This window comes from Lepidochelys olivacea (genome assembly GCF_965140295.1).
Source record: "Lepidochelys olivacea isolate rLepOli2 genome assembly, chromosome: 8".
Classification (NCBI taxonomy): domain Eukaryota; kingdom Metazoa; phylum Chordata; order Testudines; family Cheloniidae; genus Lepidochelys; species Lepidochelys olivacea.
The window spans coordinates 14492387-14518072 of record NC_140418.1 but is presented as its reverse complement, the minus strand read 5'-3'; the positions used below and the strand labels follow the sequence as shown (position 1 = coordinate 14518072).

Below are 25686 nucleotides of genomic sequence, written 5' to 3'. Positions count from 1 at the left end.
AGTTTTTCATTTTACAAAAATGCATTTAATATACTTATAACCTGAAGTAAGCCTAGTTATTACCACATCTTCATATGAGAACTTGCAACATCTGATGGAAAATGTAAAGCTGAAATGTGGTTTGCCTGCACAAGTTGCTGTAACCCTGTGGATTCAATGTGGTTTTTTATCACATGATGCCTAACCTAGCCCAGGACATTGTTTTTTGTGTCAGAGATAAAATGCAATTCTAGTTCACGAGTTCCTACTAAAGTCATATGATTATTGTTCACATGTTCCAGGCATTGTGTACTAGGCGCAAGCCAAAAATATGAGCCATTAGCAAATCTACACATTGCATGACTTCAGCGTGCTCCCCATAAGGATTAGATTGGAAGAGGCCCTGGAGGTTTTTCGCCTTCCTCTGTAGCATGGGGCACAGGTCACTTGCTGGAGGATTCTCTGCTCCTTGAAGTCTTTAAACCACGATTTGAGGACTTCAAAAGCTCAGACATAGGTGAGAGGTTTTTTGCAGGAGTGGTGGGTGAAATTCTGTGGCCTGTGTTGTGCAGGGGGTCAGACTAGATTATCATAATGGTCCCTTCTGACCTTAGTATCTGTGAATCTAGTGTGTCATAATGGGAGTTGGTTACTCTGAGAGGGAACTTGTGTTAGTGGCTAAAGCACAAGCCTAGGGTCAGGAGAATGGGTTTCCATTCCCAGCTCTGCCACAGACTCACTAGCTTATCGATACGTTTTTCCTTAACCTTTCCCACTGGAGTAGCTTCACTAGTGGTAACAACAGTGCAAATTCTAGTGTGGGCAACAAGATGGGAAAATGTTAGTAAGCGCAGGAGCCCTGTCTACACTTGGGGCCACATTATAGCTAGCTCGTGCCCTACATGCACCATAACACATGGAGGCCCACGCTCCACTTGCACTGGCCCCTACCCCGCTCAGGGAGGGAGGGGCAGAGGCAGGGTGCTCCTTTGTCCCTCTGATTCACCTCCCCTCCCCCACAAGCAGCCAGGGACCATCTTCTCCCTGCACAGGGCCAATAGTGGGAGTGGCAGGGACCTAGGACTTATCCTGGCAGCTGGCATGTATCTGCTTGGATGAATGGGCTGGGCCTCCCTGCACTTTTTTCCTTCTGCCAGCTGACGCATGCACAGAGCCCCCTGCTGGGGTGGTGTTGGCAGGATGCCCAAAGCAAGGCCTTGGCTTTGACGTCCCATTGAGATGCCTGGGGCAATTCACACCTCTCAGAGCTATTGTTTCTGGCCCTTTGCAGACTCTGCTTCAGTTACACTTGGGTTGCATTTTCAGGCTTTTCTTCACAACCATTAGGGCTAAAAACCTGAATTTTTTCAGTTGTCATCATCTGCATCTTTGAAGTGCTATGCCAACCACAAGACTATATAAACGCTTATTAGTATGTACGTAAGGTGGGGAGAAGGCAGGTGGAATCTATTGTTCCATTTCCCGTATTCATCCCTTTCTCTGCCACCCATTCTCCTGCTCCTGTGCCCAGTAATTATTCTCTGTAAATCTTCAAAGCAGCTTGACTGCCTGCGGTTCCTTAAGAAAATGAACAAGGAGTGTTGTATTTGCTCCCAGTTCAGTTTTCTAAGTAAAGCGGCCCAGCCTCCTTCCCTGTAGTCAGTCTGGAGGAGAAATAAATCCTCTTTCTGCTTACTGTTTGCCTTGGCATATAACCTTTTTGCCGCTAAATACGCTTCCTAAATTGGGAATACAAGACCAGATCGTTCCAGTGCCATTAAACAATGATTTTAGGGATGTGAAATCTAATGACAGGCATGTGGTCTGTGTTTCAGAAACTCTGTAGTGATGCTCAGGTGAGAGTCTTTGGGAAATGTTGCCAACTGAAGCCTGGAGGAGACAGTTCCTCTTCATTGGACAGTTCCATCAATTCATCCTCCTCATCTTCCGATACGAAAGAACAATGCCCAAAATACCAGGTGAGAATTCTTTTATATTATTTCAATCTTGTCAAATTTTGCAACAGATGTATCGAATGTTTTAAAATGCTTAAAATTAGAGACCACCTGAGGCAGGAGTTTTTCTTTAAGGTTTAGACTAAGGTCGCAGTTTGAGAGTGAATCGAGACTAGGGCTTTGGGTTCAAGGGCACTAAAACATGGTAAACTGTTCTCTCAAGAGCGCTGCCTTGAATGGCAGAAGTATTTCCAGAGTATGAGAGGCCTGACCTTTTGGGCCATATCTGAACAGGACTTGGACAATAAGCCCCTTCTGTGAAATGAGACTTGGGACTGGACCCATAACGGTAGGTTGGGACATTTTGTTCCCTTGAGTATTTGGACCTGTATGGGCCCTTTTCTAGTGAAAGACCCTAGGCCTCGTGATATTTTTAAATATTCTGAATTACAAATATATTTAAAGTCAAATGTTCTATGTCAGGGGAAACTTTACTTTTTTTTTTTTTTAAATGTGGCAACATACAGCTGTAAACCTGTAAATGAAGGCTATGTAACAGTGCTATATAACTTGAGTTAAATTTTACAAAAGTGTGGAGGTTTTGGTTACAAGACTAGCCGGAGTCATCTGACACGGATATATTTCTGTCATCTCAGCTTTCATGGGATCACAAGCATTTTATATTAAGCCATCCTAAAATAGAACTGAGCCTTTATACTCTTTGTAATGAATTAATTACATGTTTGAGAGAAGCTGCCCCTTACACAACTTATTTTGAGGTACAGTACTACTGATGTCTTAACCCGCCAGTGATGTAAATGAATGAACTTTCTGCATTGATTTTTATCTGTCATCACATTAGCTGTTGCTATATTTGACCAGAAATGTATTCCCTTTGTCTTTTCTTTCACATACAGCTCTTTGCCATAGTTTCAATAAAGTGACTGAAGTCCTATTTGCCCTTTCGCCCTTCTTGGAAGGGTATTTTGTGTGGTTTTGAAAGGAAGAGCTGTTCCATTTCTCTTGGTGTGCTTCCTCTGGCACAACATAACCCCCACAGTGTCCTGTGTAACCAGGAGAACATTATGCTCACCAATGTCTCGACCTACAGCTACTTATTTCTCTTCTCCATTGGGCAGGCTGTGTACAAACACTGATTAGCACTGGAGAATAAAGGTGTCTATATATATATGTAGTATGTGCAGCCTTTGCAGTTGCGAAGTGGAAGTCCCAATAACATAATGCTAATAGCACTTTTTATGATAGTTTTATTTAAATGTATGTGACTGTGATGTAGGTGATTTAGAAGATGAAATATGGTGCTGTGTGGTATTCTGATTATGCTCCATCTAAAGCACTCACAAATGTCTCTAGAATACATTCAGATGCTTCTAAATAAGGTCTGATATTGCTAATGGTTACTTGCCGATGACTTCCCATAGTAGAATGTACTGTACCTGGTAGTGTTTGCAGGATCTTACTTGAGTATTTTTTTTCTCATCCAGGCTGAAGGTTTGTTTGATCATGAGACCTGGGTTTTACAACTGTGTTGCAATTCTGTTTATATGTGTAGAAGGTTATTTTGTGCAATATGTGCCGTAAATAGACCTAGGAAATGATATAAATTTACCGGACAGAAATGTGATTTCCAAATCATGCAAATATTACTGACTCTAATATGCTAATGTGTCATAACGAACACTTGCAATTTATTTATGATCTGTTTTTATGTGCGCTCATAAATTTGACCAAGGGTACTGGTTTGTTTCCAAGTCATCATTCCCTAGAGTCGTGCCCTTTTGCCATATGCTCTTCAGTTATTACTCATATGAGTTTTTAATTTTTAACCCCTTTTCTTGGCTGATTGCACTTCACTTTGGTCTTTGGTGACCTCTGTTTTCTAGAACTTGGACGCCCAGGTGGTTGAACAGCAGCAAGGTTCTCACAATAAATGTAGGCATCTGTGGTAATGCCAGGTACCTCATTAGGCACATATGAAGGCCAAACCCCAAAGCAGGGTGTCTCATGAGTATCTTTGTCTTTGGCAGTGCCTTTTCCAGATCTTGCAGGGGAAAGACAAAACCCTGTAATTAGGTTTGAAATGAGCGGCTTTTCACTTTTCATGATTTTTGATGATGATGATGATAATAAGAATACATTTTTGTCTAAGTATTTTCCCCTCAGTTTTTATAGACTTAAATTTTCACAGGCAGAAAATTAAAATCAAACAATCCTCAAATGCCTTATACTTATTCAAAACTCCCGCAATTTATATCCATAGATAAAAATGATCATAATTGGGCCTAATAGTTTGTACTGATCATTATTCAGTGTTCCATGTACACAAGTACTTTGTAAAAAAGGACTTTTTTAGAGCCACACTCACATTTTTTAGGCTCTTGGGTGATATTTATTGATTAAAATCTAATCTTTCCTAGACTACCTACAATGCACCTGGCCAGTTAGGCAATATGATAGAATGGGAATTTATCCATGATCCTGGTAGCGATCAGTTTTTTGCCGTGACACATGAAGATTAATAGTTCTTGTAATTATATCCTCATTTTTATAGTCGTAGTTGCTATTTTTATTCATGCCCCATCTTTTTTGTGCTCCTGGAGTGATAGTGAGTTGCAAAAGTTAGGTATTCTGACCTTAGTAATGGATCCTTTTTGCAAACTGCTTTGAAGATTCAAAGAGCTAAGTAATGGAAAGTGTTATGTTTTAAATGAGTTGTCTTTGAGTTTCATAGTATCTCCTTGTTCTTATTTCAATGGGTAGGGTAAGTAGAAGAATCCAGTGGCCTTCTTTACATATTCATTATTTCTGGTGGGGATCTGGAGGCCTGGATTCTATTTCTGATTCTGCCACTAGCTCACTCTGTGACATTGGGAAAGTCATTTAGATTTAGGCCAAACTTAGTTGTTACCTAAACCCATATTTAGTCACCTAAATAATTAGTCTAACTTTTCCCAGAGGGTACACAAACCCATGCTTAGTACTCTGTGAATATCAGCACACTTAAGTATCTAATTTTAAGCACCCACATTTGCAAATGTTGTTCTAAATTCTTTGCTCCGCCATCTGGAGTTGACAAAGTCAAAGGATGTGGCTTGTTGTTGTTTTGCCTAGTGCCCAAATGCAGCAGCTCTGAAGTGTCTGAGCTCTGGGGGTCCTTGTGGCATTTAATTTAGTCAGGGTCAGGCACAGCTAGTGGGGAGTCAGTGCTAAATTCTGGAAGGTTAATGGGCAGAGGAACTGCCAGCAAAAGAGAACATGAGTAAAAAAGTGACCCTGCTTACTTATGCATACGATTGGAAAGACAGCACATAGATGAGAGGAAAGAGTGGCATGAGTTTCTGTCAGCTGCAAAAACATCTTCAGTTGATCAGCCTAGGTAACTTTTTAATTTTAGTCTGAAGATTTTTGCTTGCTGTGTGCAGTACTTTATCTAGCATATGATGTTACATGACATTCCTCCTTTGTGCTCAATCAGTATCGCTAATGGCAAACTCTCACCAGTCAAGTAACAGGAAATGCATGATTACTCATGGCATCATGTGCTCTTTCCTTGTACTGAAGGAGACGATCAGCACAATAACAATAGACAGAAGAGTGTCAAATACAAATTATTATGCACAGGTGATTATGAGTCAATCCTTAACTTGTCAAGAAGCCATTGGTCTAGCCTGTCCAAAATCCATGATCTCCATAGAACGATCAGCAGTAAACACATAGCTCTTCTCGCTCTGATGATCAAATAAAAGAAAAGTTTAGGCCCTAAGGCCCTCATTCAGGAAAGCACTGAAGCTCGTTCTTAACTTCAGGCATTTGTTTCAGCCCCGTTGACTTCTGTAGGGATGCTTTTTGGTTTGGGACCCATGACCTGATGTCTGTGTCTTTATACACATGATATTACACCCACAGAGATGGATTGTGGCCAGACTTCTGTTTGGATCAATGAATTAAAAATAATGTGTTTTGAAAACAACAATGAATTATTAATTGGACTTTTAAACACTCTTCTTTTTTTCGAAATTTACAAATCTATTTTAATTTATAGAAAAACCCTTTCAGTTCCCCTTTTAGAATTCCTACTTAATTTTAAAATCTTAATTCCTCGTTATGTGCCATAGTGGGGGCACCATATTTGTCCTCTGAACACCCCTCTGCTGGAACCTAGAAAAAAACCATTGCTCAAACTCCTAAACATTATATATACAGCAGAACCTCAGAGTTAACAAACACCTCGGCAAAAGGTTGTTCATAACTCTGAAATGTTTGTAACTCTGAATGTCCGGTTCCAAATGAGGTGTGTGGTTGACTGGTCAGTTCGTAACTCTGGTTTTCGTAACTCTGAGGTTCTTACTGTACATTGTGAGCCTGATCCAAAGACTCTTGAAGTCAATGGAAAGACCTCATATGAACTTCAATGAACCTTGGATCAGGCCCAAAGGAAGCAATCAAACAAACTTTGTGAGCCTTCACTTTTATACTTGGATTATTTGGGAAAGAAGAATTAGCATCCCTTGATTTCTCTAAAATGCAAAGATCAGTAAGCATCCCTACTCATACCACACTGCAACAACTTCTTTGTATATTCAGTCTTCATCTTCAGCTAAAAAAGATTTGCCAATAAGTACTTGTTTTTCAAAAAGTACTTGTATACTGTTTTGCTATTGCACTTTCTCCTTATGGTAGTCCATGGTTTCTTTATTATATTCTATAATTCAGTCTAAGTTTCCCCCCATGCATTGGCAGGCATTATATCTGGTATTACTATGGTGTAGGCCTGTCTGATATTAGTGAAGTGTTGAGATTTGTATGTGATATGAAATTATATTTACTTAAAGTAATTTTGAGGAAATAATTTCTGTAAAAGACACACACACACACACAAAATCCCCTCCTCTCATCTTCCTTCCTGATGGGGCTGAACTTAAAATTAACCCAGATAAACACTCTACTGGCTGAGAACCTGTTTAAATTAATGTTAGTGAATGCCATTGCCTGCTGCTTAATCATGAAAGTGTACATTATCCTTTATAGCAACACATTTAGCTGGTGCCAAGTGATTTAAATCTTTCTTAACCAGATGTTAAATACGTGTGAAATTCTGAACTCTGGTATTTTAATGCAGAAGTTGCCAAATAAAGATTTAAAAGGAGATGGAATGCAGCAAATCAGAGCTAGTCAAATTATTTGTTACTAATTTAGCCCTATTTTCTCTTTGAAAATCCTTCAGAAATGTACAAATTTCTACAAGTATAATAATTATTCATAAGTGGTCTTACTGTTGTAAATAATAAAAATCATTTTATATTGCAGTAGAGTCAAATAGTCTCAATTAAGGCCTCATTGTGCTAAGCACTGTACATGATTGTTATTATTTATTATTAGGGTATAAGCTCTTTGGGACAAGGAAGATAACGAAGGGAAGTCTAGTACTATGTGTTTGTACAATGCACAAATAGGACTCCATTCTTGGTTGGCCCTTTGGTGCAACATAATAAACAGAATTAATAATAATTAACTGAACAGTTTGTGTGGCAGTAAGGTTTTACCTGAGTGGGTTGCAAATCCAGCTGCAGAACCCTACTCTTTTATCCAAGCATGGGACTGGCACCGTTGCTAAGAGTGGCAGAGTTAACCGTACTGCAACAGAAGCAGTTCCATTAAGCCATTACTTGTAGGTGCACACAGAGCTCAAAACCCAAGTATGACAGATCTCGGTGAAGGCCAGAAGGAAGCTGGGAACTGGATACACTGAATCCTGACAACCAAATCTGTAACAGGAGTAGGCACACTGAATGCATTTACTATGTGTAGGACGGAAAAGTTGGCACAAGTTATATGAGAAATGAAAAAGTACCATCTGAACATACTTGGTGTCAGTGAGATGAGGTGGGCGCAGGGAGTGCCAAGATGATGCTACAATCTTGCGCTGAGGAGGAGGAACCCGTGAAAGAGGTGTAGGAATTATGACAGGTTTCAGAGTAGCAGCCGTGTTACTCTGTATCCGCAAAAAACCAAGGAGTACTTGTGGCACCTTAGAGACTAACCAATTGATTAGAGCATAAGTTTTCGTGGGCTACATGTCAGCTTCTCCCGCTGACATAGCTACTGCCGCTTGTTGGGGGTGGATTAATTAAGTCGACGGGAGAGCTCTCTCCCATCACCTTAGAGCATCTGTACTAGCAGTGTGACAGCTGTAAGCTCTGTAGTGTAAATGTAGCCCAAGTATATGACCAACAAATGCATTAGGCAAAAGTGAAAAGAATACATTCTACAAGCAGGTGCAGCAAGTATTGGATGACATGCCTAATCAAGACATCAGTTTGATGATAGGTGACTTCAATGCACAAATTGGCAACAACTCGATTGGCTGGGAAGGTGTCCTGGGCACAGCAGCAGAAGGCATCCAGACTTATAATGATGAATGGCTCCTTAATCTCTGTGGCTCAAACATCATAAAGATAGGTCATGTGTGTATATTTGAGAGGTGAGCATCTTCTTTGAGGGATGTCAGAGTCAGCAGAGATCAGGGCGCAGATCGTTATCTCTGAGAGGCCACATTACAAATTAAACTCAAAAAGTTCACAAAGATGGACAAAAAGAACGTTATAGCAATACAGAAGATCCAGGACAGAGAAATGCAGATAAGATTCCAGATTGCATTTAGCAACCTTCCAGTATTTTACAGAACCAGACTGATGGAAGTCTGGAAGACAGATGGTCAGCCTGGAAGAAGATGGTAGTCGAGACAGCAGAGGAAGTAGTGGGCCTCCGAAGAGGGCAAAAGTAAGGTGCATAGATTGTTACATCTGGAACATGGGCAGCGACTGACAAACAGAAAACTCTGAAGGTAAAAAAGGAATAGTGCAAGAAACAGGCAGAACTTTTAGAGCAGATGCAAGATGCAGAGAAAAAGACAAAGAAATAGAGAAGAAATTCAGGCAAGATAGAAATGTCTGGGTTCAGAAGAAGGCTGCAGAGGCAGAAGCAGCAGCACAAGAGAGAAGATTTCAAGCAGCTGTATAGAATAGTGAAAGACCTCTTTGAAAGACTAGATCATCACAGGTGATGATCAATGATTCTCATGGACAGATATTGAAAATGCATGAAGAACAAGCCTGGAAAGAACATTTCCATTTCAGATTACAAACTGTCCAGAGTCAACAATCATGCCCAGGTTTGAGAGAAATGTCAGTGCTAAGTTGGAAATAGAAGAGGTCCCAATAACACACAATGAAATTAAAGCAGCCATCAAAGGCCTCAAACAAGGGAAACGCCTGATGTTCACAGAATTCAAGCAGATGTACTGAAAGCAGGAGGCAAAATTCTGACTGAGCAGCTAATAAAACTCTGTAACAAAATATGGGTGAAAGAATAAGTGCCACAAGACTGGAATTCTTGTATTCTTGTGGCATTATGAAAAAGGGTGATCTTATTCAGTGCATGGTATCCCCTGGGAAAAAGTACCACAACTAATGAGTGACAGAAATCAGTGGAGGAACTGAGAGCTTACAACCTAAATATAAGACGAGAGGCAACAGGTGGACACAACAGATGTGGGAGGAACACAAGGTAACAGTGACACAATTATTGTTAGTGTAATAAGCAGCAGACACAGCACCACTGTGTAGACTTTGTCAAATGTCTGGTAAATGGCAGAGCGAGATTTAAGGAGAGCTTTGAAGGAGGACAATATAGTGTCTGTTTGGATTTTTACTGGGCACTCCTCCCAGTGCATAAAGGGTGGGCCTGGGCAAAAGCACTAAGGTGTTTGAGGGCCGATTGGACTGATGGGTGATAAAGGCTGGCAACATAGGCAAGGCAAGGGTAGCGGGTTAAAGGCTTGATTGTACATAAAAGATTATGGATAGGGTGGGGCTAATCCATGAATGACCTTAAAAGTGAAGACCTAGTTTTTGTTTGCAGTGGAAAAAGGGAGAACCTGGGGAAGGAATAGTTTGTGACCACATGTCAGCTGACTGTGAACTGTTTTTGTTCAGCAATTTGCTATTCATTATTCAGTGGTCACTTTAAGTCACCTGATATTTTTTTTCTGTTTCTTGTCTGGATAGTTGAAACTTTTTAAAGAGCAGAATAATGAATGACAAATAACTTACTGCTGGTAAAAAGATTCAGAAGGAAAATGATTGATACTAAAATTTGTGAGACTTTTGGTATTTGTGAACTGTTTCACAAATACCAGAGTGACTTTCTGAATACTCATGAACAACAACTCATAGGATTGTACAAATAGCCGTGAATCAAATTCATCAATATTTTATTTCAGAGCATAATTACAAATCCCTTTTTGCATCGCTTGGTCACCTCTAGAAGTGCTTTCTGTACTGCTCTATGTAATACTATACAGAATACTTAAGTCTTCTCCTTTTCTTTATTATTTCTTTATAATTATCGATATTGCAAACAGGAGAAATCTTAATTGGGAAGACAGGTTGTATAGCAGTCTGTTAGAGTTGTATGTTTTGTGACAGGGTCAGGCCAGATGGCTACAGGAGAGTAACAGAAGGCAGATATATTAGCCCCAGGTTAAGTAGGTCCCTTTTCCCTGGGTAAGGTAACAGGTAAGGTTCCAGAACAATCAGGAACCTTCTGGAGACAATTAAGACAGACAGGCTGATTGGCTGCAGGTGTTCTAATCAAGAAGCTGCTAGAATCAATTAAGGCAGGCTAATCAGGGTATCTGGGTTTAAAAGGAGCTCACTTCAGTTTGTGGTGTGTGTGAGGAGCTGGGAGCAAGAGGCACTAGGAGCTGAAAGTGAGAACGCAGACTGTTGGAGGACTGAGGAGTACAAGCATCATCAGACACCAGGAGGAAGGTCCTGTGGTGAGGATAAAGAAGGTGTTGGGAGGAGGCTATGGGGAAGTAGCCCAGGGACTTGTAGCTGTCACACAGCTGTTCCAGGAGGCACTGTAGACAGCTGCATACCACAGGGCCCTGGGCTAGAACCCGGAGTAGAGGGCGGGCCCGGGTTCCCCCCAAATCTCCCAACTCCTGGTCAGACACAGGAGGAATCGACCTGGACTGTGGGTTCAGAAAAACGGCTAAGCTGAGGGCTGCTGTGAAGCTCCAAGGCAAGCAATAAGCACAAGACCCACTAAGGTAGAGCAGGAACTTTGTCACAGTTTTTATAAACAAGTTGCATTTCTACAGCCACAGGCAGGTTTGTATGAACTCTATGCCTTAATCTACGCCTTGAAACTGGGGACTGATCCCTTATCAGTTCCTAAGAATATATCCCACTCCTCTCCACCCTTTATGACTCCGCTGTGTGTTCAGTAACAACTGCCAGCAGCCAGTACTGAAATGCACTGCACCTCCCATAGAGATAGGTTTGTTCTGGTAATTGTACTGATTGGTTCAGTCCACAAACCAACCTTAAGATTGCTTCTTGGAGTAGAACTTATCTCAGCAAACTATACTGTGCTTTTAAGGGGCTTATAGCGTGTTGTGTTGCTAATGTACCTGATATTTGCATCCATCAGAGCAAAGCATTTTTAAATATTTTTCCTTGTTTCTGTGTTGCCTTAACTGAAAACGTGCTTTTGAAATGCTCAAGTGCATAACAAAATAATTAACTGATTTGTTCTGCAGGGTTCTCGATGCTCCTCTGATGCCAATATGCTCGGAGAGATGATGTTTGGCTCTGTGGCCATGAGCTACAAAGGTTCTACGTTGAAAATTCATCAAATCCGGTGAGACTCATTCTGTTTTTTGTTGCTTTTTTTTTTTTTACTGATGTCCTTTTCACAAGATTCTATATTGGGGTAAAATTGTTATTCCAGTGAATGTTTCCAATTCAGAGCAGAGGCAGTTTCTAAGTTCAGGTACAAATAGTATTTATCCTGTTAATGCTTTAGACCTATAATAATGCTAGGCTAATTGTCATGCTATATGTTTAAGCCATTAAAATCTGAAGGAATATGAATGGAGAAAAAAGGAAGTTTTGGGACAATAGTTCTGTACTGACCTCTTCCTTCTTTGTCTCATAGCTCCCCTCCTCAGCTCATGCTTAGCAAGGTTTTTACAGCTCGAACTGGAAGTAGCATCTATGGAAGTCTAAACACGTGAGTACATTAGAAATAATATCATTGAGTCTGAGTAGCTGAACCTAAGCACTACTTGGAAGAGAATTCTGATCATGTCAGGAGCCTCAAAATTCTTTTTTCTACATCACAAGGAACTTTGTATTGTTTCCTGTGGCTTGCCTCTCCACTGTTTGCTTGTGGTCATCTCCACCTCACCTTGCTTTAAGCAAAGGGATGGAGTGTTCCTTCAGAGCAGGTGCTGGCATTTTGGCAATTGGAGACTGATCCTGCAAGGGGCTGAGTGCTTTTGATTCCTACTGAAATCAATGAGAGTTGAAGGCACTCAATAATACCTTTGGGGAGTGAGGTGTTACAGAGTGGGTCTTTCTTTCAGCTACTTGCTGCTCAGTTTGCATGAGCTAACTGTACAGCTGGCCTGGCTTTGTGAACACTATTAGGTGGTAGGGGGGTTTCCACAACTTTAGTGAAACCCTGCACTAGTTGCTAGTCTGTTCCATTCAGGCTATTGATGAAATCAGACAGCACTGTACCAAAATGTGAATTACTGATTTTGTTGGGTTTTTGGTTGTTTTTTTTTTTTAGGTTGCAGGACAGTCTTGAGTTCATTAATCAGGACAGTAATACATTAAAGCCAGACCATAGTACAATTATGAATGGACTCCTTGGAAACATAGGTAATTTAAAAGCTTAATTTCTTTCTTGGTACCTTTGTTAATTGAATAAGCACTAGATTTTCAGTCTGTTGTGAAAAATTCCATATTATGCTGCTAATAAAACCCACTGAAACAGTAGCAAAGGATTTTATAGAAAGAAACCTTGCATAGATTTGGGGAGAGTAAGCCATACAGCTTAGGTCTTGGTAATTGGACACAGAGCTTTTTTTCCATCTTGGTTAGAGGTTTAAATACAGCCTATATCAGGAAACACAAATACAGCCCTGCTTAGTAAGCACCACTTTCCCTTAATTAGTTAGTTTAATTTTCAAGCCAGTTCTATTATAGTTAGAATAAAATTGGCTGGAAAAAGTTAATTTTAAAACTTTAAGTGATCAGCTTCCGAGATTATCAGTGGACATACACACTCTTCTGCTCTAGCATCCAGACCTCTGAGGCTAATTGAATGTCTTGTTACCCCAAAATGGGGTTTTGGCTTCCAAATAACAGCATCAGTTCTTGGGAACAAGGGTCCATCCATGCCCTCATGCATCTCAATGGGACGACGTTTGTGCTTAACCTTAAACACGTGTGAGTGCCTTGCTAGATCAGAAATGAAGTCATTCTTTTAAAATAGCTGAAACTGCAGAAATGAACCAGCTTTAAATAGGTTCAGAAACATCAACAGATGTTTTTTCCTCCTTGTTGTGGCACACATTTCTTTAAAACTTGCATCATCATTTGCAAGCTAATTGAGGTATAATAGTGATAATAGGCTTGTGCTACTTTTCTTGCCAGGAATTCATTTACAAGGGAAGCCTTGTAAAGGGGTTTGAGACTGTTGTCCATTAAATGCATCCACATTTACAAAATGTGGAAAGTCAAAGTCGTACATTCTCATTACTCAGTATTTCTTTTGGGCTTTGTGTGAGATTTTGAGAAGTGCCTAAGTGAGTTAAGAGCCAAAGTAAAGAAGTTCCTAACTCAGGCATGTTTGAAAATATCACCTTTCCTTTGCAATTTGTATGACAGTGGCTTTTGTCTGGCAGAATGGTTAGTATGCCAACCCCCACCTTCCTGGCCCCCACAAAAAAATCCACAGGGGAAAATTAAAACGTGGGCATTGTCACGGTTCTGATTCAGTGACTTAGGTGTAGCAAAGCATCATAATGATGGCCTTCTACAGCAGCAAAAAGAAGGAAAATAGCTCTTCTAGCATGCTGCTGTAGGGGGTGTCTGTACATCAGTTGGGAGTCGCAGAGATACACAGCTAGCAAATGATAGAGCATTTCAGAAGAAGAAACAAAAATACTGAGACTGCCATGAAACTGCAGGAACTTTCAATCCTTTCATCAGTGTTTGAAGTGGGAACTGTAAACAAGGCAGAAGGAACAATGGGCAAGACAGGGCTAAGAAGTTAATCTGTAACTGGAGCATTTGTATAGCTAAATTTAAAAAAAAAAAAAAATGCTTCTAACCCACTGACTCTTGCCAGCTCATGATATAAAAAAAGTTTGTGTGTTTTGGTTGGGGACTGTTTACCCACTGCTCTTTTCATACATGCCTGCTTTTTTTTTTTTTTTTTTTTTTAAGCTAGTCCCTATCATCTTTTTCCTTAATAAAGAACTAAGTCACTTAAAGAGAAGGGAGGGAAGCTTTAGTTAAAGTGCAAACTTCTGAATTTTTTTAATTAATTTACATAGAAAACCTTGGGTGCACAATAGCTTCCCAAATTCAGCTTTTTGGTGCAGCTGGCAATTAACTAATTAAAAATGTCAGTGTTGTTTTTTATTTTGTTATGTATGCAGAACAAGCATAATGTATTTCCCTGATGTAACTTACCTTTCAATAATGAATTTTTCCATGGTTTTAAAGTTGTTTATTTTTTGTCCACCATTCTTATGACTAATGTCATGTATTGACTCTTAATTTTCATGAGCAGTGATTGTGACCTGTAATTTTTCTCGCCACTCTATTAAACTTAATTTATTCATGCTTTTTATTTTCATCCTCTTCAAAGGTGGAATACCCTAGCCACTCACTCAATGGAGATATTAAAACACATGTTTTACATCAGGCTAAATCTAATATCTGTGAATCGAGCTAGTAGGTGTTCTTAACTTCCTGCCTAAATTAATTATTTGCATTTTAAAAGTCCCTTTTATGGGCGGTAATGTAAAATTGGATCCTGTTTTTAAAAAAAGATAATATTGGAAAGACAATGTTTTAGTCATAGGTACTTCAGCTTGGATTGTAACTCTTGCTGAGCATAAGAGCTGTATTCTTCTGTATCTGTTGGTCTGCATTTATGTTGGCTTATAACTTTTTTTTTTTTTTTTTTTTCCTACAGACTCAGCTCTGCTTTACTAACCTCCTTCTTTCATATGTATTTTACGTTCTGCCGTGTAGGTCTTTCACAGCTTTGCAGCCCTAGGCGAGCGTTCTCTGAACAAGGTCCGCTCCGCCTGATCCGGAGCGCCTCTTTCTTTGCAGGTTTGCAGTGTGCTGTGTGGATAGTCTAGTTGATGTAACAAAGATGTGTGGATTTGTAGTGTAGCCATGGAAATAAGAGATGTTTTAAAAATACAATTGTGAAATTGGAGGGCATGGGGAAAATGTAAAGTGAGCAGAGATGCCTGCTTTTCAGCTTTTTATCGTTTGTGGGAATTTTAAGCACATATCCTCGAGAGCAGTAGATGCTTTAAAAGTTCTGCTCTCTTAATGAGTTTTGTTTTATAGACACTTACCCATTTGCATGGTGCATATTTATTTTAGGAGGCAATATTTGACACTAGTTGCTTTCCAAGCTAATTTAGATCTGGACTTGTTTTAACCAAATTTATAAAAATATGTAGTCTCTTTTGGTTCATTTAAAATAAACAATGCTTGTTTTCAGTGGCTGGGTCTTACTTCCATGGCTGAGTAGCTTTTGTTTCACAGATCTGTAAAATATATCACATTTAAGATTATGATTGAGACACTTTTTATCTTCTATACACATAAGGACTGGCTATGAATACAGATGCTGCTCAAGGCTTAGCTGAACAAGCAATTCACTGTATAAAGTTTTAATAGTAATCCTTTTCCTTCCTCACTGCTATTGTAAAATATTTTGGAAGAATTCTTTATTACATGGTCCAGACTTGTATATAAAGCATTTATTCAATGTTGCTGGTTTATACACGTCTAAAATCTAAGTTACTCTTTTTGTCTTGTACCAAAAGGGTATTAGCCAAGCAGCTAAAGCCCTTTATAAATTAGAATTTTACTCCAAAATCTTTTTGTAGGAGAGAGAATGAATGTGGGTCTGGTTCTTTTTGTGCTTAAAATAAAGAGGCAGACTTCAGAAAAATATGTAAGAGCTTTTCAAATAAATGTTTTGGCTTGTTCAGCTTAGCAGCATCTCTTGGTGATGGGCTTGCACAGAGTGTTGAAAAATATCTAAATTAATGCAATGAGATGAGCATGATTTGGTTTTGTTAATTAACTGGAACACTACAAACAGGGACAGGAATGTATATTCTCTTGCTAATTGGTGTGCCTTATTTTACAGTTCACAGCAACCCTATGGACATGCCTGGGAGGGAGCAGAATGAGGATAGAGACAGCGGCATAGCGAGATCTGGTAAAACCCAGCACACTAGAGAGCACTAATGAATGATTGCTATTAGATATCCATCTATCCTCTTGCCTAAGCCACCTTCTCTGTTGCCTGGTGACCACCCTAAAACCAGAATCCAGAAATCTGACTTTCCCTCCTATAATGATCTGTTTTGAAATGTATGTATTCATTTATATATATTTATGCAAATGCTAGAGAAGGGCACCTATCCATATACTTTAAGCAACCTTGATATACTTAAAAATACCTCATAGAAATACTCTGAGCACAGTAGTACAATTGAATACAATCCACTCCCAGTGAGCCGGGAAATTTCAAAACTCAAATCAAACCCCAAACAACAAACTCCGTGTTCAAAAATATTGTGGCCCATTATTACTGAGGGCAATAATAATCTCCAGCTTTTAGAATGGGTAATTTCCCCCAATAAACTCAGGACGCTGGGCCTGTTACGACTGGGGACTTCCATCTCATAGGCCATCCTTCCTGTCTGTTTCCACCTCTGCTTTTGGAGAGTAGTTAAGGGGTTGAAACTACCAAGTTTCTTATCTTTTTGAAGAAGAATTTTCTCTCTCATCCTTGTGAGGTTGGAGACACAGTGCAAGGTATCTGCATATATACAGTGCCTATGCTGTTTATTACCTCTACACTGGAGGGTTTAAAGTCTGTTCCAGCACATCAGTGCTGGTATACTTTGCTGGTTTTACTGTAAACTGGACATTTTTAAAATAAGATATATGTATAGATAGGAAGGACAAGTCAGATATTTGAGTTATATCAGATGCATTTAGTGGGGTCCCTCTAACTGCTACCGTAATTTCCCAAATATTCTTTTCTTTTGTGTGCCTTAGCTATGTAGGAAGTGTTTCACTTGTTTTTTCTAATTCTTACAGCATCTCTTAGCAGCCTGCTCATCACTCCGTTTCCTTCCCCGGGCTCTTCGCTTACCAGAAGCTGTGCCAGCAGTTACCAAAGACGCTGGCGTCGCAGTCAGACCACAAGCTTGGAGAATGGGGTCTTCCCTAGATGGTGAGCTGGAGATAACGCTGGTTTTACCTTAGGCTCTTGCAGATTCCTGTAGTCTGATTCTGCTCTGGCGTACCCCAGTGTAACACCATTACTTGCTGTGTTGTATTTATACAGGTGTAAGTGAAATTAGAATTCGATCTATGGTGCTTTTTGTGGTTTATTTATTCATAGTGTTTACTGCTTTTTCACAGAATAAAACGGACAACAAATTGCAGGTAAAAATATGGATTCAAGTTCTGAAGAGAAGAAGCCCTGAGATCCTAATAAAATAGCAAACTATTGGCAAAAATAGGTGTGAATTGAAATATCAGATCTGGACTTTGAGATTTAAGGCCCATCTTTCAATAATGTGTTATGCTTTTATAGAGTGACAACACTGATGTTACCAAGGAAGATGATTTAACAAATGCACACAAAAGGAGTTAGCTTAAGTTAAATGTTCTGATATTTAATTACATAGAACTCAAACTGCCATTTAAAGCAATGAATTCCTCAAGCTTTTTCTTTTTCCCCTTCAAGGTCCGTAGAGGAAAGCTTTAATTTGTCAGATGACAGCTCTGGTCCCAGCCCGGGAATTGTTAGGAAAAAGAAGATAGCAATTGGTGTGATATTTTCACTCTCAAAGGATGAAGATGAAAATAATAAATTTCATGACTTCTTTTTTTCACATTTCCCTCTTTTTGAGAGTCACATGAACAAACTGAAGAGTGCAATAGAACAGGTAAACACAGTCTCTTGGGTTTCGTTTACTTTCTGTATTCGATTTTTTTTTTTCCTTGCATCTTACTAATGTATCTGTAGATGATTTATGCTCAGTGGGCCAGATCTTTGACCCTGCTTCCTACTAACAGCATAGGGACTCTGTTGGGGTGGGGACAAAGCATGCTGCATTATTCTGCAAGGATCACTGGAAGCTAGAACAGTCCTTAGGCTGCTCTAACTTGCACTGGAATTTCAGCTCCCAGCCAGCTCTAATATCAACCAAGGTTGAAAGGTGGCTTAGGACCTCCTTTGCCTCCTTTCCTCAGCTATACAAGAGTCTACTCTAGTGGAGTGGATTGCATTGCAGGTTCAGGATCCTTCAGTGGGCTTGTATGGGCTCTAAATAACTCTAGTATTTTTGTTTTTTGCTGATTCCTAATCTTATCAGATTCTCTAAGAATGAACAGTTTTACATATAAATTCGTCTCAAATCCTCTTCTAGGAAATGCTTTAGTAGTGACTATATGAAACCTTTGAACCCTTTTCTGGCTTTCATCACTGAAAGTGCGGAAGAGAAAGAGGCTGCAAACACATAAAACTCTCCCTGCGTATGAAAATTAGCAGTGTACCATCATTTATCATGTTTAAAAAAATGTTATTTGCCTGACTGGTTGCATAAAAGATAAAGCCAAACACATGACTTTGTTTTCCATTTTCTTTACCTCTGTTGCCACGTCTGGCGTTCGTTTATCTGTTTAATGATTGTTTTCAAGGCTATGAAAATGAGCCGTAGATCAGCTGATGCCAGTCAACGGAGCTTGGCATATAACAGAATTGTAGACGCCCTAAATGAATTCAGGTGAGTATTTAGTCTTAAAGCTTTTATTGCTGTATCTTTTAATGTGCTTGAGTTCTTCCAGATCCTTTGTAGTGCAGTGTTTCTCAATGCTTTCAGATTGGCAACCTCTTATTCAAAGTAAAAAATGAGTGCTGACCCACTTACCCTGACTGTAAAAGTCAGGGTGAAAACTGTATTAATGCTACCATTGCAAAGCCTGTATAGGTTTCAGAGTAACAGCCGTGTTAGTCTGTATTTGCAAAAAGAAAAGGAGTACTTGTGGCACCTTAGAGACTAACCAATTTATTTGAGCATAAGCTTTCATGAGCTACATCCGATGAAGTGAGCTGTAGCTCATGAAAGCTTATGCTCAGATAACTTGGTTAGTCTCTAAGGTGCCACAAGTACTCCTTTTCTTTTTGCGAAAGCCTGTATAATTTACCTGGGTGTATGTTTTTGAGAGGATGTCAGAGAGTACTTGACCATGAAAGGGCAGGGCTGTGTGGGGAACAGGTGAGCGAGATTTTCTTTGCTTTACACTGTAATAGAGGGGATGTGAGACATTGAAAACTTTGATTGCCTTTCATGGTATACCCTGCAGGTCACGACCCACTGGTTGAGAAACACTGTTCTAGTTCATCTTTTTCCTAATCTGTGAATAGAACGTAACCTTTCCCCCTCTCAGATCTCTGAGGGGAACCATAGTTATTGCTCATAGGTAGTTTGTTGGAGGGGAGGAGCATCTTTCAAAAAACATCTAAGCTTTTCTTCTGACACCTGCACAAAGGAGAGGGTCAATATCAAAACCTAGCATCTATTCAGTTCTGTTGAGAAATAACACAGATGAGTACATCACTGGCATTTTCCTTCAGTAATTCAGGTAGCATGGGGGATGGAGGGGCAAAGAAAAAAGGAATCCGTCTGTTTCTAGTGATTTGTCATCACTTAAATAGGAATGGCAGGATGCCCCTAAAAAGAGAGAGACTAGAACTACATTTAACAAGCCCTGTAGAAGGAAACATTATATTGTAAAAAAGTAGTTAACCTTTTGCTTTCCACTCACAGGGTGTTTTTCTTAGCAGTGAAAGATCATTCATTTGGAAAAAATGACTTTTCAGTTTAGTTTTCAGTTTAGTTTCAGTCAGCAGAATTAGTCGTGTTACTGAATAGCCATGGATTATGTGATATTTAAGGGCAAACGTAGCACAGTTCTATTTTCCAAACATCTCTCATCTCATAATGAGCCAAATCCTCAGTTCTTCATGCATTTGCTTTATTCTGTCGGCTGTCTGTCCAGGATGGAGGGACAGGCCTGTAATACACCCCACTGTGAGTCTTTCCAGCACCACCTGGCCTGCATATGTTGTCCTGGGGGCTATTTCTAGGAGCAGCCTGGCATCGGGAGACTTGGCAGGTTCAAAGGTGGCTTGAAGCGCCCTTAGGCTCCCTCCCTTAGCATTCAAGTTCTGTGCTGTGCTTCTGCAAGGCACAGCACAGAAGAAATTCACCCATGTGTTCTTCCCCTGTAAATAAGTTCTGTTTGGTTGTGCTGTAGCTGAAGTGTAGACGACGTGCACAGTTTGAATAGAGAAGTTGAAGGTTCTCGTCTGCATACTTGTAGGGTGAAAATGCATGTGGAAAAGTAAAACAAAACACCCCACTTTATAGGGCAAGATTGACAGGCTTGTTTTCTGAGGCTTTAAAGTATTGTCAAATGTGATCATTCACATGACACATTGATTGTGTAACCCTCAATGGACACGTATGTGTACTACCCGTTGTATGCAGCGTTTCCATGATGCTGTAAATATTGTTCCATTGCAGCATAATTGGGTGAATTAAATCCAGTATGGATTTCCTGGGGCTGCAGCCTTCGTTTGGATGATTTTATATTTTAACTAAGTATGTGAATAGGAATGTACGCTACAAATGCCCCTTTGCAGCTTTTGGTTGCCTTCTAGAACCTTATTTCTCTGCTGTGTAGGATAGTGGTGCTATATTGTAACTTGTGTACTATAAAAATGTTGTTATGGAACAGAAAAACACTTGCTTTTGGTTTGTTTTTTTTATAAGTAAAGTGTTTGTACCAAAAGAGGTGCATCTAAATATCAACATCTGGATTATTGAGTTCAGAAATCTATTTGGGGTTAAATGGAATATCTTCTGGATAGGCACTTTGATTTCTGCATTATTCAGCAAATTCGTGTGTGTGTGTAATGTTAACCCCACCATTAGCCCCATAGTGATGGCATTGTTAGTATATGTCCTTGCTAACAACGAGAATACGACATCCTTGACTCGATCTTCAGCTGGTATAAATCAGCATAGCTTCACTGAAGTCAATGGCACAACGTTAATTTATATCTGCTGAGAGTGGGGCTCCCTGCTTTACCACCAAGGAGTTGAAAGATTAATTGATGTACTTCTCTGAGGTGAAGTGAACATGAGGATGGTCCCCCCGTGGCCCTCTCCTTGCCAACCACAAAAATCTGTTCTGGGCTGCAGGAAGGAAGCGGAATCCTGAGGGGATTATTCTTCTCACCATGTGCTCAGGCAGCGTCCATTGTTAGATTCTGGGACCTGCCTTGTTTTTCCTGAATTCCCCTTCCCCACATCCCTCCGCCCTTCAGCCTTTCTCTATGAGCTTAATTCTGCAGTAAGTAGCATAATGCTGCATCTCGCTGTCTTTCCTCCTTTCCCACGGGACATCTAGTCAATCCTTGATCATTCTTGGCCACGCAAATGGGGATTCCCGAGGGACACTTTGAACAGAGGCCCTGCCTTGTGACTTTCCAAGATACAGAGATTTACCATGAAGTTAGTTTGGTTCTGGGTTTCTTTTTTCTTTTTTTTTTTTTTTTTAAGTAATGGTCAGCTTTTTATATGCTGTATGTTAAAGATACAGACCAAGCTAGACTTTAAATCTAATGGGCACCAACTGCCTCTGGCCCTGTGTGGCTCTGACAGCAGCCCATGAATCACTAGGATGTATAACTTTCCCGGGCCACACGCTTCTGCACTGGCTGCTGGGAATGGTAGGAATGCAAGACCTGCTACCGTCCAAAGACACCCCTATGCAGGGAAGATCCTCTTGTGGCTGGAACAGATGGCTTTAGGTCAGCTTTGTGCTGGTATGGCAGCGTCAAGCTGCTCTAACGCAGGAGAGGATCCGGCCCTCTAGATTTTCTACATTTACCTGCCTGCACATGTTCTTATTTATGATTTGTAGACAGGACCTCGGGTGCTATGATAGCACAACTAGGGCTCCCACCTGTTGTGCTTGGTGCTGTACAAATACAGAACAAATAGACAGTCCCTGCCCCAGAGACCTTACAATCTAAGTAAAGAAGAAATTGTGCCCTGGTTTGCTCCTCTTACCTCATACTCCGAGAGGGGAAGCTGTTACCATGAATGGCCCAGACTGAAATTTTTTTCCTGCTGCAAATTGTTGATATTAATAAATATTAGCATCAAACTCTAGATCTACCTTGAATTGTTATTCACTTTAAAACATTTTTAAAATTTTTTAAACTACTAATGGATTTAGCTGTTAACACTGGACTCGCAGGCTGAAGGCTGTCTTCAGATCTCAGATACACAGACATGTGCTTTGTAAAGTAAGCTACTGTGCTTGCATACACGTTCAGATGCTCTCAAAACCCTAAGGGCCAAGCCAACAGAGTGCATTAATAGTGCTGATTATGCATTTGAATAATATCCATGTGGCATCTCCGGGTGTGGTAAATATGCAGATAGCTGAGGAAACATTAAAAACATAACAAGGGAAACACCTCTTGTAACATGGTTGCACCAGACTTAGGCCTATTTCATACCAGTGATATTTAAGCAGATTACATTACTGACGTCCGTGGAGAGTTCTGCTTAAAAATTGATGGTGCAGTATGGCCCCTTGCATTATGCATAACTCAGCAAGGTGCATGAGTCTTGCATATTGCATGGGCTGTCCCAGAGCAGCAGAAGGTATGGTGACAAAAAAGAACAGACATGCTCCTAATCCAAAATCCTGCATTCTGAATGTAATATTTTTCATGTCTAAAGAAAATGCCCATTTTATAGAGGAAAATAAAATGGAGTGGGAGAGGGAAAGTGTAAGTGTTAATGAATTTTGCAAGCCAGCAAAATTATTTTAACATAAAAGAAAAATACTCTGAGCATTTTTAAGATTTTCTCATCATAAAATAGTATTTTAATAACACTTTGCCTTCAAGAACCTCAAAATGCTTTACATACAGCAATGAAGTAAACCTTGCAACACTTCTCTGAGGTATTATTACCCCCATTGAGAATCTGAGGCACGGGGAGAAGTCCTTTGGGGCATGGACCATCTTTTTGATCTGACTTTGTGCAGTGCCTCTCCCAGTGGGGTTCCTATATCGCTACAAGAGTGAAAGAATTTTCCAAAGGTGTCACAGTGAGTGTAGAGCAGGGAAAAGAGTCCTATAGTCTTGTGCTCTAACCAGTAGGCAGAGCTACCTCCAAAGGAGTACAGTTGCATTCTTAATAAGCATAATGGTTATTTGTATTCTGGTAGCAGCCTGGGCGTGCTAGGTGCTCTCTGCACCCACAGCAAAACACTGCACAGCTCTCCGACGGCTTTGTGTGTGCGTTTGTGTATGTTTTCAAAGCTGAGAAATCTATTATGAGAGATGACATTTTCTTTAGGGTTCCCTGCGCTGCCAGGGACGTGTCTGCTCGCCCACCACACCATGAGTGTCTGCGAGTTCTAGGCTAAAGTTCAGACTCCCCTACGCATTTCTAAATGTAACCCATTTTTAAGGTTCACAGGAAGAGAGTCTCTTACGAAGTGAACTTTCCCTGACTTGTCACTTTAAGGTGCTGATGTGCGTACAGAATTGGGGAAGTTTGGGTCTGAACAGCGAAGGGGAGGGGACTGGTGGTTTTAAATGTGGTGTTTGTTGCAGATCACGGCTGGTGATCGATGAAAGTAGGAATATTTGTTCGTTTGTTTGGGAAAATATTTCTGAGTTTAAAGGAGGGATTTCCACCCCCATCAGCAGAGCTGCAAAGCAGTTAATCCTTGTCCTTGGTTTCTGTGCCATTACTTACATGTCTGGTATTGAAGGTTCCCTTTACTGCAGTCACATGCCTGCTGGCAGGTGGCCAGTGGAATCTGATCTGTCTCTGAGGAAACACTATCAGTTGCAGATGCAGCCTTGGTTACCAGAATAGTAAATAACAAGTCACAAGACTCAAGCTCTCCTTTCAACAAAAACAAATATTTTAATATCTTGGTTTTAGTGTAGAAATAGTTTCTTTTTCCTTTGAAACCAGCTGAACAGCTGCAGGGAGCTTGATTTGGTGTTAGTCTGCACTCACGGAAGCACAGAGGGGTTATTACCTACGAGCTCTTAGATTTACCTCTGGCTTTTTAAGGTCTGCTCTCTCTCACGATGTAGAGTCTGACACCAGTTTTTTAGCTCTGTCATATGCAGTCTGATGCTCAGGATTTCTCCCACTCGACTAACGGGATGTAAAGGCCACTGAAGAGAAGGGGCTGTGAATCAGGGCTGGTGGGAGGCTCTCTTTTCATAATCCTGTTTCTAGCCGTAACTCATAAGTGTGACGATTTACCCTGGAGGCATCAACTCCCCAATGAACTGAAGCAGCTGCACTTTGTCTGAGACCTTCAAGCTCTAATGCCTCAGCACAAACACACTCCCCTCCCTACCACCCCAGGCCATGCACGCAGCCATGGCCACAGCATACTGTCCTACCACTGTTCTCTGCTTCCCAGAGCCCACACGGAGCCATGAGAAGCAGAGTGTAAGTTACAGCAGCCTAGGGCCACGTAGACTGCCTGAGAATATGGTGAGCACAAAGGTGTCTTTAAAGCCACATTTGTTCCTCCCGTCTAACTCCCATCCCGCCTCTCTCCTGCCACAAGTGCAGGAACGGAGTAACTGAGACTCGAGCGCTTACTGTAAGATTTTGCCAAGGAAGAGAGGGACAGTTTTGAATGTTACTAACACCAGGTAGAATTTGTTTTTAAAAATGAAAATCAATAGAGCGAATCATTTTTAAAAAGAGAAAAAGCCGCCCTCCTCCCCTTTTCTCAGACTGCTTTGCTGAACACTGTACAATATGTTGGAAGTTTTGACAGGCCCATTGAGTTCAGTCTGGGCAGAGATTTTCCATTTGCTCTGAGGTTCCTGGCATTGTGTGTTTTTGTTTGTTTTGGGGGGGTTCTTTTTGTTTGTTTGGTTTTTTTCTTTCTTTTCGCTGAGCCCAATTGCCTGAGGGCAATTTCTGCCTTTGAATTCTGCTGTCATATTAGAATATTTCTGTGGGCTTGCATCACAGACGCTCTCATCCAGAGCTTCTTCACTTCCAAGAGATCTTCAACTAAATCTTCATTGGTTCAGCTTTTTTGGCAGCTGCTTCTTGAGTGCGTTCATCTTCCTGGCATGCATAACCGTCAGTTTTCTGGTCTAGAAGTGTCCGTTCTGAGCAGAGGATAAGTTTGGGGCCAATACACTGATCTTTTGGAAAACACCATTATAAGCAAGAGATTTGAGTAGGCATGATTTACCAGGAACTGAGACGTGCATGTCTTGTTAGATGAAAGAGACTTGTTAATCTTTTTTTTTTTTGGGGGGGGTGGGGGAGGAGATAAAGTAGTTGTTTAGTTGGGGAAAACCCAATTGAAGTGGTTAGGCATTTCCTTTGACTTCTTCAAAGTTGCTGACAGCATTGGAATGTTGCTGGTTTAATATTTTGTTTAATGGTGCTGTACTTAAAACAAAACCCATTAGGATGGGGGAGGAAAACTTGGCAATAATCTGA

The 25686-nt window shown here is 40.5% G+C and overlaps 1 protein-coding gene across 3 annotated transcripts in view; it reads left to right on the top strand.

The window, feature by feature from the left end:
* FNIP1 (folliculin interacting protein 1) overlaps positions 1 to 25686 on the top strand; it is a 93945-nt gene that overhangs the window by 49442 nt on the left and 18817 nt on the right. For 2 of the 3 annotated variants that reach the window (XM_084637662.1, XM_084637663.1), the window contains exons 3-11: positions 1815 to 1958; positions 11563 to 11663; positions 11961 to 12035; positions 12600 to 12691; positions 15080 to 15163; positions 16224 to 16295; positions 17186 to 17321; positions 17841 to 18042; positions 18797 to 18882. In XM_084637662.1, the coding sequence (XP_084493788.1) occupies positions 1815 to 1958; positions 11563 to 11663; positions 11961 to 12035; positions 12600 to 12691; positions 15080 to 15163; positions 16224 to 16295; positions 17186 to 17321; positions 17841 to 18042; positions 18797 to 18882 (992 nt within the window). The remainder of the gene's footprint in view (positions 1 to 1814; positions 1959 to 11562; positions 11664 to 11960; positions 12036 to 12599; positions 12692 to 15079; positions 15164 to 16223; positions 16296 to 17185; positions 17322 to 17840; positions 18043 to 18796; positions 18883 to 25686) is intronic. The other variant, XM_084637664.1, reaches the window with a different exon arrangement.